The sequence below is a fragment of the Rousettus aegyptiacus genome, unplaced genomic scaffold (assembly GCF_014176215.1).
Source record: "Rousettus aegyptiacus isolate mRouAeg1 unplaced genomic scaffold, mRouAeg1.p scaffold_m13_p_10, whole genome shotgun sequence".
In the NCBI taxonomy this organism is placed as follows: domain Eukaryota; kingdom Metazoa; phylum Chordata; class Mammalia; order Chiroptera; family Pteropodidae; genus Rousettus; species Rousettus aegyptiacus.
Window position 1 is genome coordinate 23,142,412 of NW_023416285.1, and position 18,701 is coordinate 23,161,112.

At 36.4% G+C, this 18,701-nt stretch overlaps 1 protein-coding gene across 3 annotated transcripts in view; it reads left to right on the forward strand.

Annotated features, from left to right (window-relative positions):
- WDR19 (WD repeat domain 19) overlaps positions 1 to 18,701 on the forward strand; it is a 68,309-nt gene that overhangs the window by 35,246 nt on the left and 14,362 nt on the right. For all 3 annotated transcript variants that reach the window (XM_036227617.1, XM_036227618.1, XM_036227619.1), the window contains 13 exons: positions 1,909 to 2,068; positions 2,259 to 2,369; positions 4,381 to 4,490; positions 7,334 to 7,391; positions 10,147 to 10,287; positions 10,368 to 10,450; positions 10,942 to 11,025; positions 12,240 to 12,386; positions 12,705 to 12,829; positions 14,778 to 14,890; positions 16,293 to 16,361; positions 16,884 to 16,961; positions 18,154 to 18,250. In XM_036227617.1, coding sequence (XP_036083510.1) covers positions 1,909 to 2,068; positions 2,259 to 2,369; positions 4,381 to 4,490; positions 7,334 to 7,391; positions 10,147 to 10,287; positions 10,368 to 10,450; positions 10,942 to 11,025; positions 12,240 to 12,386; positions 12,705 to 12,829; positions 14,778 to 14,890; positions 16,293 to 16,361; positions 16,884 to 16,961; positions 18,154 to 18,250 — 1,376 coding nt within the window. The remainder of the gene's footprint in view (positions 1 to 1,908; positions 2,069 to 2,258; positions 2,370 to 4,380; positions 4,491 to 7,333; positions 7,392 to 10,146; positions 10,288 to 10,367; positions 10,451 to 10,941; positions 11,026 to 12,239; positions 12,387 to 12,704; positions 12,830 to 14,777; positions 14,891 to 16,292; positions 16,362 to 16,883; positions 16,962 to 18,153; positions 18,251 to 18,701) is intronic.

Below are 18,701 nucleotides of genomic sequence, written 5' to 3' on the forward strand. Positions count from 1 at the left end.
TTTTCCTCTTTCCCTTCTGGGCCTTTGAGGTTCTAGTTCTTCTGACCATCTCTTAAATGTGCTCTTTCTCAGGGACGGGCCCATGAGCTTCCTTCTTCTCCTCCACTCTAATTATTCTTCCTGAGTGCATCTCCTCTACTTACATGATTTCAATACCACCTGTATGAGACTGATTCCAGAATGTGCATCTTCAGCTTAAATCTGTATTTACCATGCCCTACCAGGCACATGTGGTTGGGAGTCCATGAGTTCCTCACATTTACCCTGTTTAAAACAACTCCTCATCTTTCCTAGTCCCCTTTTCTCTCCCTGTCCTAATCACACATGCACATGCCCTAACACCACCCCCCACCCCCCACCACCACACACACACCAGATTCTTTTCTACTCCCATATTCCCCAATCTTAGGTCCTCTCTTGGAAGAATATACCATAAGGTAACCACTTCCTGACTGCTCCCTCTGCTGATAGCCTCATAAGTCTCATCTTTTCTCCACACATTTGGAAAGGTGACTCTGATCCTCTCGTTTCACTTCTGAAGATCCTTCAGGGACTCCCATCACCTTTGGGAAGAAATCCCTACTCCTTGGGACCTCGGCCTGACATACTAGGCACTTGATCAGTGCCAGTCTCAGCTGTCCCCACTCTTCCACTTCTTCTCTGTTCCATTAGCTCTTTATATTCAATATGTTTCATGATTCTCTGCCTTGGCACATGCCGTTCTCTCCTCCTGGAATGCCCTTCTCCTCCACCTGTGTTTAGTAACTCCTCTTCTTCCACCCCTCAGCGGAGCCCTCTCCTGCTGCAGGAAGCCTTTCCTGAAGCCCCGACCACGGGCAGTCTTTCTGTTGTGTTGACTCAGAGCCAGGATACAGCTATATTATGTTTTATAGAATTTATCCCTTACCACCACATGACTTGGACTAGGCTTTCAAGGCTTCAAGCCTTTACTCTCCTCATCTATAAAGGAGAAATAGTAACATGTAGCGGGTAGACTTGTTAGGGAAGGTAGTGAGAGAACATATACAAAGTACTTAGCACAAGGATTCGTGTATTGTAAGCACATGATTGCCTCAATCGTACTTTGTTACAATCGTCTGTTCGCTTATCCATGACTTCCACCTTCCCCAATTATGATGCCTGAATGACAATGGCTGTTTCATTCTTGTGTCTTGGTTCCAAGCACAGTTCCTGGCACATAATAGGTGCTCAGTAAATGCGTGTTGGATGGGAAAGAGCATAGGTGAATAGACGGATGAGTGTAATATATTCATTAATCTAAAGGTTCTGCAGAAGTTTAATTGGCATTTGTGTTCATGTTTAAACCGGAGATCATCAAACTTTTTCTGTTCTGGGCTGGATGGTACGTTTTTCAGGCTGTAAGAGCCACAGGGTCTCTGCCACTCCTACTCAAGTCAGCTGTGGTAGCGGGACAGCAGCTGAGACAATCTGTAACGAATGTGCTGATGAGTAGCAGCATTCCACTCCAACTTTGTTTTTAAAAACAGGCAGCTGCCTAAATTTGGCCTGTGGGCCATAGTTTGCTGTCCCCTGCTTTACACTTCCAAATTTATAGGAGCGGGGTATTAATATTGTTTGACTAATGTGAAAACAAAATTAAATTTCACCTTGCATGAAGTAAACCAAAAATAAATAAATAGAAGTAGATGTTAATGAGGGAGGGTGGTTACCCAGAGTAGATTTAGATTAATAAAATTTAAGAAAAAACATCTATATAAAAAGAGAAAAGTTTATGTAGTTATTCATAACTTGGAAATAATGATTACAGATTAGAAATGTTTTTGTAAAATTCGTCTAGGGCATAACATTAAATTCTATATAATCTGAAAATGGTCTAGTATGGGGCAAGAAGAGCTCCCTAATGAAGCTTATTTACTCAAATCCTAGGTTTTCTGATGCTTGGGCAATGTGCAGGATTCTGAATGACCAGGCTGCCTGGAATGAGTTGGCCAGAGCTTGTCTGCACCACATGGAAGTGGAGTTTGCAATCCGCGTTTATCGTACAATTGGCAATGTTGGCATGGTGATGTCCTTGGAACAAATAAAGGTAAAGGCCTTTTTATGAGAATTACGGTTTAGATGGCATTCCAACATTTTAAATTTCTGCAGTTAATCTTACCTAACTCATAAACAAATTTATTTATAGAACATTACCACTTCCTATAAGCAGTTTTTTTTTTCTTTTATGCTTTAGCCTTTATATTTCTTCTAATTAAACTTCTTTTTTTTTTTTGTAGGGAATAGAGGACTACAATCTTTTGGCAGGACATCTTGCCATGTTTTCTAATGATTTCAACCTGGCTCAGGACCTGTACCTTTCATCCAGCTGTCCCATTGCTGCCCTGGAGGTATGGCAGCACATAGGGGGGAAATGAAGGGCATGTAAAGGGGGATCTCACCTTTTATATAGTTAAAATGTCTCGGCACCAGACACCACGTGCTTTCCCCATCCCGGAATTTAGACTTCGGCTTTAAAAACCCCTGAGTACTCATTAACTTCAAAAATATTTTCATTCTGCATGCTGTAGAGCTGTAAAAGGCATGGCATTGTAACATTACCAATAATTTAAAGTCTAAATGTCCAGGGAGAATAGATTTTATAACTTATAGAAACACATACAAATAAAAACAGCCACCATTTATCGAGTGCTCGTACGTGCCAGATACTTTTCTGAGCACTTGACATATTGTAAAGCATTTAACCCTCACAACAGTCTTATGAGATAGTACTTATGTGCTCTGTTTTCCAAATGGGAAAACTGAGGCGCATTTATCTTTTATTTATGGTATGAAATTCTCTTGTGTATTAAGAGGTGAGCTAAGGACTAGTGTACCATCACTGGTTTCCCAGAGGTGAGCATTATAGGGGAAGAACTAGAACTGAATGAACAACCTAGTTTCATGCAAGGGAGAAGGGAGAAGCGGCTTGTGGAATAATGATTAAAAACATGGAATTTAGAGTCAGACATGTCCGGGTTCAAATCCTAACTCTGGGTAACCTTGGACGAGTTAGTTCATCTTTCTGTGCCCTAGATGCCATTTCTTTAAAGTACAGATAACAAAAATCAGATCAGATCTTTTCGAGCTGCGCCTGCTCTATAGTAAAGACACAAATATGGTAGCCGATGTCATTAACTCTCCCCCTCAGACCGGCAATTCCACAGCTGCAGATCGGAGGTGGTCTCGAAAACGTGTCTGCTGTTAATGTCACAATTTACTTTTTTCAAATTGTTCTGTAGCAAATTTTCATTTTTTATATTTTAAGTGAAATAATTTTAAGACAAAAATTAGATAATTTTACAATATTATTTGACACGATTGGGGACACCCTGAGAAACTTTCAGAACTTGCATTGGTACGCACTGAAGTAGGAGTAGGGCTACTGCGAGTGAGGGGCAAGACGCGGTCTTAGCTGTTCCGCATTCAGCTGTGGACACTTGTCATGTGCTCCTAGGTTTGAAAGGGATTTGAGGTGATGGCTTCACAATGGAGAAGGGTGATTGTAGCCTGTCATTCCTTTAACCTCACTTCACAGGCTGACGAGTTAGCTTGGTAAGGAAGTTGGGCAAAACCCTACTGCCCAGCTCTGCTGCATACTAACAGTGCGACTTTGTGTATAAAACTGTCCTCTTTTTGTCTCAGTTTCTGGATCTCTGAAATGGGCACAAGAATGGTTTATTGCAAAAGGCCTATTTGTGAAAAGTAAATAAGCTAATGCCCTAGAACATTACCTGGCAGAAAATAGCACTTGAAAAATGTTAGCTATTATTAATTCTTTTTAAAACATGAATAAAGCAAGGAATGGACTCAAAAAGATTCTTGATTAATCAGTTAATATTTGGAATTATGTACCAGACACAGATAAAAGACCTCAGGAGCCAGAGAGAACAGTCACATTTTATTTATTTGCTATTACTCATATTATGATACAGTTTCAGATTTTCTCAGAAAATAACTTCAACTCCTCCAGTAAAATATTTCTCAACTTTAAAAAAGAAATTATTTCCTCTCTTAGAATAAAAATTAATTAAACAATTCAACCACATTAATTAATTTTGAGTCAATTAAATTTTTCCCTGTTGAGAAAAATTAAATACTAAATAAAATCTTGTTAGGTAGAATTGAATTTTGGAGGGCGGAAAACCGTCGTAATAGTAATAGCTCAGATGTTTTTGTTCCCCAAGGACCCATTTTCATCCCGACTGAGAACATATACTATAGTAATGTATTATCTCTGCAAAGGTCAAGTTTCACTTTTAAACAGTAAGTTTTTGTAATAACTTTTATTAAAACTAACACTAGATGATGACTGCAAAATAATTTGTTCATTCAAAATTAAGATCTTTCTTTTCCAAATAGATGAGAAGGGATTTACAGCATTGGGACAGTGCTCTACAATTGGCAAAGCGTTTAGCCCCAGACCAAATACCATTTATATCCAAAGAATATGCTATTCAGCTTGAATTCACGTAAGTCCTCGTCTATATATGTTTCAATTAGTATCTAATTACTGAATTACTGATTACTGAATTAATTACTGAATATCTTCCATTTTAAACTCTTATTTAAGGCCCTCCATTTATTTAATAATTGCTTTTTAAAGGGAAAAAGCTATATTAATTATACCTCCAAAAAAATGTTTTTTCTTACTAATGATGTCTTATCCATGCATTTACTAACTTTCATTTTTAGCATTCAAATCTAAGCGTGGGTCTAAGCCTTTTCTACATTTAGAATCTAATTGTCATTTTGAATCACATTTGATTAACAAGTTAGCATAGCATCAAGATGACCTAAGCTCATGATCTTGACCTCTTCGAACACTTTGAGGATTTGCAGTGTAATTACAAGGCACAGTGAAAAATAATTGGGTTTTGGTCTATAACTTCTGTTTGCTTAAATTTTTAGTTTTTCTTTTTTAAATTGAATTGTGTATGAATAAAAATTTGACAATTAATCTTGAAAGCCGAGCCAGAAGCTTTTCACAGGTAGCTATTCAGTGCTCGAGTAATGATCCTTCATGATGCATGATTAGGCTTCACAAATCTTTCCTGCCTTTGGAAATGCCATAATCTATTCTGAGAGATTTTGAATTTTCCGATCCTTTTAATTACTAGACAGTTTTAATTATTAATAGTCTTAATTGACAGACTGAAATAATTTTTATTTCAGTGCTGCATAAAAGTATAATTTTAGAAGCATTCAAGATCCATTTTTAATTTACATTCAGCCATGGTTAATTGTTCCAATCCAAATACCTGCAGAGACAATAAATGAATAATTTATTTGCAAATATAAATTCACACGTGTGTCTTCAATGACAACTACATCACAACTGGACAATTTCTTTTAACATTAGAAGATACATTCCAATTTCAAAAATAGTAAATGTGGAAAAAAATTGTTCTTTGAATAAAGAAAATATGGCTCTAACATTCGATTAAAAATTTTTATATAGCTTCATTTTTTTTTCCACATCGACTTTGGATTCATTGAGAATATAAAAACACAGATTATAGTTGTAGAAATGATTCTATCAAAATTATTCTATCAAAAAGTACTCTTTGTAACCAGGATACCTTATTTAAAATTTTTTATTTATTTCTCCAGATAAAAACTTTTTGGAGACTTTTTAGTCAGCCATGTTTTTTATTTGTCAAATTTCTGCCCTTTATAAAGTAAATATGCATATTAAAAAGGACAAATTATTATTTTCGTGCAAAAGGTAAGGCCCCAGTGCCCCTCCATCTCTATCCTGAGGGTGACTGGATCTTAAAGTACAACATTTCTATGCTGAAGAGAAAGGGGTCACTATGGTGGGTGATGACCCACCATATTCTGTCAGCACAAATACCCCAGTAAGCCCTCGGACCATGCAGAAAAAATGAGATTTTCTCTTCCTTCTTGGGAATCGAAGCTTTTGTAGCAAACTCAAACTCTTTCATTATTGAAAGCCTGTGCTTTGTTGTTGCTCAATATGACCTTAAAGCCACCAATTCTCAAAACTTTCTCTGCTATTCATATGCTAGCTCCTAGCACCTGATCTAGACAATATACTCTAGCCCCCAACAATCAGGGGAATTTCACTTGTGATAACAGTAACTAACTAGGTATATCTCATCATCATCAAACATCCCAGTGGCTTCCAGCTGCTGATTTTGACTCTTAAGGCCTTAGGTCTGTACTCAGTTCCAAAAGTCTGTTTCATTGTGCATCCAAGACCTTGATTAGGTCAAAGCAGGACTAGTCTTTCTACTATGGAAGAGGTTAGCTCTCTAGTCTAGGATTAGACTAATGAGCTAGATCTATATAAGAGTTCCAAAATAATAAAGTAAATGAACTAAAATAACATAAAGCGATGTTCCAAAATCTTAAGTTAGCATCTCGTAATTGGGTTTGCTGAAGGAAAACTTCGGGTTACTGAAGGTGGAACTGTCATTCCTTTGTCAGGAGACATACGTAGCCATGATGTAATTGGGTCCAAATATTAGAAATGTGCACTTAGGAACATTGCTGATTGTGAAGCCCTGGGCTGTCCAAAACGAAGTTCTCAATTAACAGAACAGCTTGTCTTTTGCCCCCCCCCCAAAAAAAAAATTCCTTATACATCAACAGATGAGGAAACTGAGTGAGGCTTGGAAGAATTGAATAGTTTGTCTAAGCTGATGAGGTGGATCTCAAATAATGCCATTTTCATAGTTGATTAATTTATTCTGGAGATGGTTTCTCCAAAGAAGATGGAGCTCCAAATGGATCTTAGGCAAATCACTGTTCCACTCTGTCCCAAATAAGAAAAATGATTGAGATAATATATGTCTTCTGGATATGCAGATTGTGTTAACATCAGTCATGGGCTTAGGGAGCAGATTTTATATATTATGTATAATACTCTTTGTCAGAGTAAGAACCAGGGCCCTCAATACTGTTATTCTAGCATTTTCCTCCATTTCTACCCATTTCTCTCAATTACATATTCTACTTATAAATATTGGATTTTTGGAAAAAACATGATTTATCATTTGGGTGACTCAAAGGAGATAATTAATCAAAAGTGGCCCATAAAATTTAATGTAGCTTCTCAAAATGCTGGCATAGTACAAAATTAGAGCCTTACAGTCTAGCATACCCAGTTTAATAAGTATTTCTAAAGTAGCAAAATAGTGGACTGCACTTGAAAGAATGCATGTGCATGTCGTATATCACATCTTTTGTGATCTTAAGCCACTTGGTGACAAAGATGATCTTCTGAATCTTGTGTATGTGAATAAGATGTTTAAATATGTATTTAAATTCACTCTGATTTTTCTTTCAGAGGTGATTATGTAAATGCTTTGGCTCATTACGAGAAGGGAATAACAGGTGATAATAAGGTAACCTTGAATAAAGATAAGATATGCATAATTGTCTTTGGGTTTGTTGTTAATTTAAAACATCATGGCGTTATTTGCATTGTATTTATTCAGTACTTAGCAGGTGAGCCTTTTTCGTTTATTGACAATTTTGCAAGGATATATAGTTAAATCATTAAAAGACACTTTAAACTTTTAAAAATTGAAGATAACACTATATTTATAGTCTGAAAAAGATATGTTTTCCATTGTATCCTAAACATGAGTTTCTTATTAAGGTTGGGAGTAAGATTTTTATCTCTTCCCACTTACCAGCTATGATTTTCTAAGGCTTTTCCATTTACTCTTAAAAAGTTGCGGTAACTACTTGGAAAGTGAATCTCAGGCCATTAAAGTTCCTGTTTCATCTCTCATGCTGTATGTTTTATGATGAACCCAGTAAGCATGAACTTTACTTACATCTCCAGCCTTTTCTCCCATCCCAGAATTTTAGCTCAAAAGGGTAAATTTTGCAATCAAAATTGATGTTTTTAAGTTAGGCAATATCTTGGAAAGACTGAAAATCTTTTTATTTTGTTTTACATCTAGCATATTTATTATAAATGTAATACAGTTTCATTAGAGTCAATTTGAAAAATCACCAAAGTAAGTTAACATGAAAAGAGAGCATCCAGCATTCTCTCCTGCATCCACATGCCTTAATGGTACTGCTCTTAATTATTTTATATATTTCCAGCTACCATCTCTTCTAAGCATACAAATATGTATATAATTTGGATTTTTACTAAAAATCAAATCATTTCCATTCAGCAAAAATCCACTGAGAACCCATTCTGTGAAGAGCAGCATTTTGCGTGCTTCGTGGTCTTTCAAAGTCAATACATATGAATTCGTTTTAATATTAGAACTTCTAAAATTCCATTGTTTGGATGTACAGCAATCCCCTCTTATCTGCAGGGATGTGTTCCAAAACCCTCAGCAAATGCCTGAAACCACGAATCTATACATACACACCTATGATAAAGTTCAGTTTATAAGTAAGGCAAGTAAGAGATTAACAACAATAACTAGTAATAAAACAGAACAATTATAACAGTATTATAATAAAGTACAGTATTATAATAAAAGCGGTATTATAATAACAGTACTATAATAAAGATATATGAATGTGTTCTCTCTTCAAAATATCTTATACTATTACTAACTTTTTCACTTAGAAGAAACGCCTTACTTTGGCATATTTGGATTGCCAGCATCATTGCACTTTGGGGCCATTAGTAAGTAAAATAAGAGTGACTGGAACACATGTTCTGGGATACCATGACAGTGGATCTGATACCCAGACATTTACTAAGTGACACTAGGTGGGCAGCATCCGCTGTTCGGATATGCTGGACACAGGGATGGTCACGTCTCAGGTCGACAGTGTGGCTGTGATTTTATCATGATGCTCAGAATAGCCAGCAATTTAAAACTTATGAATTGTTTATTTCTGGAATTTTTTATTTCCTGTTTTCAGACCACGGTTGATCATGAAACATGAAACCGCAGATAAAGAGGGGATCAGTACACCATGAAATTTTCATCCAGACCCTTATTGAATTACAATTGGTTTTGTTTCCGTTTCTATTAAAAATACTACAATGTCTATTCTACCTAGTTCATGTATGTTTAACTACCTTAGATAGTATTTCTGAAGGACATACTCTTCTTACAGGTAGGATTCCTAGGTCATAAAATGTGTGCTTTAACATTTTGTTACTGCAAAATTGCTCTCCAAAAGCAGTTGTAGTAATTCATACAGCTATCAGCCATGTATGAAAGTATCCATTTTCCCCACATTCCCAACAACGATGAATGTTATCAGTTGCTTTTTCTATACCAATGTGATCAGCAAAAGAAAAGGTATTTTATTTTATATGTTTGATTGTTAATCAAACATATAAATTGGATATGTTTTATTTATTGTCCAATTGTATGTTTTTCTAATGAATTGCATGATCATTTTCCTTGCTCTTTTATATCTTCAGTATATCTTGGGTATTTGACCTTTTTTTTTGTCAATAGGCTACATCTCTTTTAGTTCATTCTTTATTTTTGTTATCAAATATAGTCACTACTAGCCACATGTAGCTATTTAAACTTCTTAAAATTAAATAACATTTAGGTTCAGTTCCTCTGTCACATTAGTCATATTTTAGGTGTTTAGTAGACGCTTGTAGCTGTTAGTTACCCTGTAGGACAGGGCAGATACAGAACATTTCCGTTGTCATGGAATGTTCTACAAGACATGCTGCTTTACGTAAAATGTAATCTAACATTACATTTTACTGGTTCAGATTTGAAAAGTTTTTTAGCTATCTTTAATGAATTAATAAAGTATTTGTTTAATCATGCCTAGTGGAGAAATATTCAAATTAATAAGTGATTTTTCTCTTAATTTTATTCAGAGCATTTTGCTATGTATCCAGTATATTTCTTCTTACATAAAATTTTATACCAAGAAGATGTACATAGATATGCAAAGTATTATGAACAGGGTAGTATAAGTTTGGTCTTAATCTCAAAATATCTAGACTCTGAAGAAAAAAATATAACTTTGCAACAGATGGAAAAAAAAAAGACTCAATGTCATTTCAAAATCTTGAAATTTGCCTGAAGGACATAATGAAAGTAAACCTAACCTTTGGGATCATTTTAGATTTAAATTGTTTGGCTAAAATACAGTGTTTTAAGTTAGGGTCTGATTTTTTACCTGTTTGCCTTATAATTACAGGAACATGATGAAGTATGTCTGGCCGGAGTGGCCCAGATGTCCATAAGGATGGGAGACATACGCCGAGGAGTCAACCAAGCCCTCAAGCATCCCAGCAGGGTTCTTAAACGAGACTGTGGGGCCATATTGGAAAATATGAAGGTACGCTTTTCTGTGTTTAAATATTCATGCAGTCTTATACATAACAAATTTAGGATTTTAACAATCTCATATTCTTTTAGCAATTTTCAGAAGCAGCCCAACTATATGAGAAAGGTCTCTACTATGACAAAGCAGCATCTGTCTACATCCGCTGCAAGAACTGGTAAGAATTTACTGAACTTTGTTCTGAGCATGTGTGGAAATGAATGTGGCTAGGTGATCCCTCCACCTGTTTGCTGCTGCTGCACCTACCTGCCCAGCCTGCTCCCCTGTCTGGGCTTTCCCTCCACCTCCTTTCCTTATTGTTAAACAAGTTCATATTAATAGTTCTTTTTCTCCAACGAACAGCACACTCTGTTGGTTTGGTATGAGGAAATCCGTGATCAGATGTTACTGGGGTAAAAATGCCCCATTGTCCCCAAAGAGTTAATAAACTAACCTTCACTTTCCCACAGAGGTGGGCTGGGGTGACCAGGAGAAAAAAAGCAATTAAACCTACTTTTATCTATAAGAACCAAGATTTTTTAAAAATCATGATCACTGATTTGTTTTGTTTTGTTTTGTTTTTTGAATCCCCAAAACTATTCGATCGTCGGAACCTGCTGTTGGAGTGAATAAAGAGCTGATACTTTTCTCCTAAACCTTCCTTTCTAGGGCAAAGGTTGGCGAGCTTCTGCCTCATGTTTCTTCTCCAAAGATTCACTCGCAGTATGCTAAAGCTAAAGAAGCAGATGGAAGGTTTGTACAGTCCCTCAAGTTTACACAGATTTAAAGTGATGTTTTATAAATTAACAGTTGATATTTGCAACCTTTTAAGAAAGGCAAAGCAGAGAAAGACAGAAAACATCTTTACTCCCTGTCTAGCCTGAAGTACCAGACTAGTAAATTTTCCCCATACTTTACATACCTCAAGCAGTCCTTTGTATTCAAATATAGATTGATATCTCTTTTTAAGGGTTAAAGAATAGAAGTTGAAATTTCGATATAGTATGGCATGAAAATGAAGTTAAGCAATAGTCATTTTTATTAAGGAGGATACCTTACTGATGCAGAGGGGGAAAAAACCGAAGAACCATGAACGCCAAACCCGTGGGTGCACTTCTTAAGCTGCAAGACAGCATTCAAATATAGCAGTAGATGGATGGTTAGTTAAATCCTAAATATACAAAGGTCTCCTGCAACTTAACACGAGAAGCTCCAAACACTAGGAGCAAATGGAGTCCCAGAGGAGGAAATGCAGTTATGGAATCGCATTTCGTGCAAACATGAAAAAGCTCTATTTCATTAATAGTAATGAAATTAAAGCAACAGTGTATCCTTTTAACCTATCGTGTTGGGAAAGATTTATTTTAAATAATAACCATACTGTCAAAACGCACTTGTTATACATGACTGATAGGAGTTTAGATTTCTAAAGCTTTTAGAAAGTTATTTGGTAGTATGTATTAAGATATTTTGAAAGGTTAATACCCTCTACTTTTAGAAAAGAACCTTAGGATATAGACATGTACACTAAATGTCCTGATGAAATGGAAAGAGCTGGAGAGAAGCCGAGCGCCATCTAGAGGTCAATACAGAAAGATTTTATAATCATTGTTAAGTTATATCAGTAGTTGTGAAAAATTTTATTTTTGTGTTTTCTAAAATAAGCCTATATTAATAATATAATATTCAAACTTAAAAAGTAAGATTTAAAATATTATGTATATATGGTTCAGACGAGAAAACACAATTCAGTATTGGTATTTTACTGTTAGTTTATCAATCCTCTAAAAAGAACATATTTTAGTGAGTTGGTTCCTGGTAGTCTTTCTGATGAAAGACAAAGAAATTCAAGGGGAAAAAAAACTGCCACCAATAAAAGAGCAAAGTGTCCCAAACATTTACTGACATTTTTTCCCCAAATGTGACAGTATTAAGAAAGTTTGTCTGAATCAAGTATTTCTCTGTAGATACAAAGAGGCAGTTGTGGCTTATGAGAATGCAAAACAGTGGAACAGTGTCATCCGAATCTACCTGGATCACCTCAACAACCCCGAAAAGGCTGTCAGTATTGTCAGGGAGACCCAGTCTCTGGATGGAGCCAAAATGGTAGCCAGGTAACATGAGGCATTACTATTTTTGGATTTCTAAAACCTAGCCTTAACAGAAAGCTTCTGCTTCCCTTTGTCAAATGACTAAATTCAAATGGAACATTTATTCTTTTTTTTCAAGTTAGGTCTAAGCATTTAAATTCAAAGGCCGTTAGTTGTGGTTAGCATATGAGAGAGTGTTTTTCAATGTTTTTCAAATATAAGTATATAATAGAGAACTGTGGTTTATTTAATACATTTTTTACTGGTTTCTCCTGGTTGAGAAAGACTATTTCGTAAATGACAAACTTATTGAGTCGAGCTGACTTCAGTACCTTGTTTTAGGTTTTTCCTGCAGTTAGGTGACTATGGATCTGCCATCCAGTTTCTCGTTATGTCCAAATGTAATAACGAAGCTTTCACACTGGCTCAGCAGCACAACAAAATGGAAATCTATGCAGACATTATTGGTAAATATCATTGTGTTCCTTAATTTAAAGATTTTTATCATAGAAGCACTTCGACCCTTAGGATTAATGATCAGATCGGTATGCCCACAAGCACATGCGTACACACCATTTATACAGACAGACAGACACACACACACCTATATGTTACTTGTTAGATTTCAAGATCTCTCCTGTCACCTTAAAGGCAAGATGGAATTATGACCATTTTCAAAAATGAAGGTGTTTTTTGGTGACTCCCAAAAGAGGCCAGATTTTCCAAAACCTGTTGTTGATAAACCAGTGGCAGAGCAGGGTTCCAAAATGAAGGTGAAAGGATGCGCAGAATGAGTTTTGAAAAAGCAAATGTTTTTATAAATTTAAAAAACTGAGTTACAAATTAAGAACGGCTACTTCGATGAAGAGTGATATTCAGTAGATGTGGTTTTTAAAGATTTTGAAAGTCTGAAAGAGAATTTTATATTCTGAGAACACCTGCTTACAGGTTTTCTTCCCACGTTTGCAGTTATTCTTAGAAACTACCGAAATAATTCACATTTTCATTTTCTGGGCCACACATAACATGTGGTAGTGTTTTGTTTTTTTGTTGTTGTCATTGTGGTAAAATATACATAACATAAATTTACCATTTTAATCATTTATAAGTGTAGGGTTCTGTGGCATTAAGTACATTCACATTGTTGTGCAGCCATTACCAGCATCCATCTCCAGAACTTATCATCATCCTAAACTAAATCTCTGTATCCATTAAACAACAATCCTCCATTCCCCTCTCCCTCCAGCCCCTAGTAACCACTGTTCTACTTTGTTTCTATGAATTTGACTATTCATGGTACCTTGTGTATGTAAGATCATAAAATATTTGTCCTTTCATGTTATTTTTTTAAATTCACAAAAGGACCATAAGAATTAATGATAGGATTCATGAGAAAATTTTTGTCTTCAAGGGAAAAAAGAAGTCAAAATGTCTTCTAATATCTTAGGAAGTCACTCAGATAATTGAAGAAAATAAGGAGCTATTGAAAAAAAGGAAGTACAGATAAAAACAGTGTTAGAATTATTAGTTTAACTTGACAGATGACATTTCTGTTTCAACATTACAAATTACCATTGGAGTAAAGCATTTGAGTTTTTCTAATTTTATAAGGATGTGGTTTACCCTGTATCATACACATATATATGCATGCACACACACGCTCCCATTCCTCAGACCCCAAAACAACATACACACCTTTCTACCCCTATAAAGTCCATATCTGGCCTGGGCCGGAGGCACAGGGCTCTGGTTATACTCGGGTATCCTGCTGGGCCTCCAACTCCCATGGGTTAATGTAAACGACGAATTGGAGCGCCAGCAGCTTTAGGGTCCTTCTTCCTCTGCACGTAATGTATTTAAGCCTCAAACCAAAAGAATAACAGTAATTATCTTTAAGTAGCATCTATCGACCATTTGAATATCATCTTCCTTACTTTCTGACAAACACAGACTATTGTTTAAACCAGGCATCGCTGAGAAAGGGAGCTGGATTACATTTGTGTTACGGTGAACTTTGCCTCTGATTGTTCTGGAACTCTAGGCAAATCATGGCTGAGATTATAGTCATAGTTGCTCCTGTAGTTTTAGGAAATAAGATTGAAGCTCTCAAAGGATGATAAAAGTTGCTAGGGGTAATGTCTACCTGTAACCTCGATCCTCACAGAGCCTCATAATTTCCTCTCCTGCATCATTTCTGCTTGGACTGGAAAGGGGGGACAAAGTTGATACGTGGGATAATTACAATGAATGTGTTTTGTGATGAAAACAGACATTGATAATAACATTGATATGTGCTGTTAAAAGTTTTTAATGACCTATTTTTAGATCACCTATTTTTAGATCTTATTTTCAGGTTAGCAATAAAAGGTAAAGAAGTTTTTCTCAGATACTTTACTCAATGAACTTCTGTTGTAGGTTCTGAAGACACTACTAATGAAGACTATCAAAGCATTGCCTTGTATTTTGAAGGAGAGAAACGGCATTTTCAGGCTGGAAAATTCTTCTTGTTGTGTGGCCAATATTCACGAGTTAGTATACCAAGAAAACATACATTGGACGCCATAGGAATGATTACAGGAAATAATTAAAAATACATTATGCTCACAGACACCTAGATTTGAAATCTGAATCAGCCGTGGAATCTTCTTTCTCCCACACCCAATCACATTCTTCCTCCGTAATATCTCTCACATCTCTTGTCTTTTCATTCTAACTACCATCAACTTAATCCAAACCTGGGTCACCTCACTTTATTGTAATAGTTTCCTATTTTCCCTGTTCTTAATTTCTCTTTCTTTAACTCATCCTTCATTTTGTTCCCCAAATGCTACTTACTTCATTGCTAAAGAGCCCCTAAAGCAGGGGTTACGAGTTTCAAGCAAGGGATGTAAGTAAGTGAAGTTGTGGGGTAAGGCTGTGTGTTCATGTGTGGCACCGGCTATAACCAAAGGCAACAGCTGCTACTCACCTCCAGAAAATCATTGCCATTCAGAAGTTTGAGCTCAGTAGTGCCAGGTCATATCATTTTTTATAAGAAACCGAAGTCTGAGTCTTCCAATTTTAAAATATGGGCCCAGATATTTGTATAATACCTCATTGACCGAAGAAACATCTCTGTGTGTGAATTCAGCCCTGAGACCACCAGTTTGCTATTTCTGGCCTCAGAATTTGACCAGCCAGCCTGAACACCCCAATCTGGCACCCAGCTATTTCCATTGAAGAATCCTACATGCCCACGAGCCTTCTCCCATCTTGTTCTCCATCTGGATTCCTCTCTGCGCTGTCCCTCACCTACCACAGACTTGCTAATCTTCACATCCTTTTTCCTTTGTGATACCCTTGGGATCATCCCCATGTTTAATCGTCTTTTCTTCTTCTAAAACCAATGGCTATACTGCTCATTTGTCTTTTCAGCTTTTATAACCTTAACTTTCTTCATTGGTGTGGTGGTACGGTGTTCAGGAGTTAGACAATTATAACTTAAAATGGTTCCTTACATTATCACATCACATGGATCTCCTTAATTAGACTGCTTATAATACAAAAAGAAGGGCCACATCATATCCTTCCTTGTAGTCTCCATAGCATTTAGCACAGTCTTGTATACATAGTAGCAGGTCATCAGTAAGTAGTTGTTGAATGAGTAAATGCATGGAATAATTAAATCTTCCTTCTGAAGGAGGGCACATTTCTCATTTTCATTTTATCAGAAATCAGAACCAGATTCTTCAGAGGATTAACTGGGTCCTTCCAGTTTTTAAACTACACCTAGCCTTTTAAGTATATATTTTAAGACCCAGCACTGTGCAAGCCCCTCGTTGAGATGAAGATACTTTCACAAACTCTAATTACTCTATGTCTGAAAGCTTTGTTTTTCTCAATGTGAAAACAGTCTGAAGATTTTTAATTGTTATATGATTCTCATTTCAGGCACTTAAACACTTCCTGAAATGTCCAAGCTCAGAAGATAATGCAGCAATAGAGATGGCAATTGAAACTGTAAGTAAACTGTAATGACACTTTCAAGCATACCAACGTTTTAATTAAAAAACTTTTGAAGTAACTTGCAAACATACACAAAGGTAGACCAGACAGTACAACAAACTCCCATGTACCCATCATCTAACTTGAGTAGCTATCAATACACGGCCAACCTTATTTTATTCATATTGTCACTCCCTTTTCCTATATCATTATAAAGCAAATCACAGATATTATTCTCTAAGTGTCATAGTCACTTAGGTTAAAGTTTTTATTAAAACATCCAAGAAGTATATTCTCTCTGAAAAAAAAGTATAGCATTTTGATATAGCAACTTAAAAACTACAGTTTCTAAGGATGGAATTTTATTAATGGTGACTCTAAATGAATAGAAGACCATGAGCTTGTGTTTCAGGCCCTTGACTATAGATATTTTTATGTAGTTTTGAATTCTATTTCCTTAGCAGATTATTTGTCCTTTCACCCCCCTCTAAAAAGGTTTAAAATTTGAATTTACTGTTTCTTTCTCTACCTGAACAGGTTGGTCAGGCCAAAGATGAACTATTGACCAGTCAACTGATAGACCACCTTATGGGAGAGAGCGATGGGATGCCTAAGGTACTAAAAATGTTTTCTTCACTTGGAGTTTTAACTCTCTGAGTTATGTTTTTACTTTTATTCTGTCCTGCTTTTACCTGTTGTGGCTTTTGTGTCTTAGACTCATAAAATTTTCACTCTGAATGTAGCCTTAGGTCATCTAGACAGACCCTGCGTTTTAGAGGATATTGTGTACATTCTGTCTTTGAAATTAGCATTGCCACCTGTGAAATAGCCATGTCCCTCTAGATACCAGTCCTCACCACCCACAATTTTTCTCAGATGTTATAGAGCTTTATTTAGTTTAGGAACTATGAAAAATGATTATTAGAACTATGATTTAGTACTAATTCATAAAACTTAGTATACTTTGTTTATACTTCATAAGTCATGGGAATTAATAAAAACCATATTTAGCATAAAAGTAACTCAATAGAAATATAAAGTAGAAATAAATCAGTAAGAACATACTTTCAAAATATGTGACTCTCTTGGAGAACGTATGGAAATTGGTCTTCTCTCTGTCCTGCTGGGGACAAACTCATATTCCTTTGAGAATGCCCCAGATCTTTTTATTCCTTTTGCTTTGTTAACTTGCCAAAGGGCAGAGGCCCTTAAACTGTCCCAAACCACGTCACCTTATGTCTACTTATTGTATTAATCAAGAAACAGCACCAAGCATGAAATTGTCTAGAGTTAAAGAGAACAGGAATAGAAAATGGTAAAAGGCCAACGAAAATTTTATAGGCCAGAGAAATTTATATAGGTATAAAATGTTTTGAGATTTTGCTAAGTTGGCACATTATTTAAGAAAACAGTTCATTTTCAAGCACATGAGAGGTAGGGAATAAGTTAGAGACAAAGACGCACCCAAAACCAGATCACTGGGGGTTCACATCCCAGCCCTGCAGGGGTCCTGTTGTGTTTCAGTTTCTCATCAGTGAAATTAGGTCATAATCATACCTTCCTCCCACGGAGGGTATGAGGACTTAAACAGGTTGTATTTCTCAAGTATGTAGACTACCACCAGGCACATATTAAACTCTAAATATTTGATAAACAAATTGCTTTATTCATTGAGTTTTTAAAACCCAGCGAATATCAAATCTGTTACTGGAAAGCAAATGTGATTCTAACTGATATGCAAAATTAAAGGTGTTTCTCACCTTGGCTAAGGTTGAAAGTAATGGTTCTGTGATGGTTTGTATGTCAGGATGCCAAGTACCTGTTCCGCTTGTACATGGCCCTGAAACAATACCGAGAAGCCGGCCGGACAGCCATTATCATTGCTAGAGAAGAGCAGTCTGCAGGTAGGTCCCTAAGGTTCATGTTTTTCTCCCTAATAGTAGTAGAATCAAGCCCCTAAACCCTTCTACACCCAGGGAAGAGTAGCCCATTTCTAACCTAGGCTTGCCTTGAACCCAGGAGACCAGGGGGATGACTGTTTCAGGGTTTCAGAGAAGTAAAATCATTTAACGTCACGGGGGAATATCGAACCACTGCACTGAGGCCTGCTCTCGTCAGGTGCCATCTCCTCTGCTCCTTTGGGGCCTCAGTTCTATCTCCTGGACGACTGCTCCACCCATCAGCACGCAGCCCCCTACACTCGCACAACGCTCTTTCCATCCCATGTATTTGACCTTAACAAAATAAAAGACGTTAGATGGAAGGTGAGGTGGTATTGTTATTGACCTAGTTATTTATAATATGCAGGGACTACTTAGAGAATCTCCAGAATGCTTGTGTCCACTTATGTGCTCT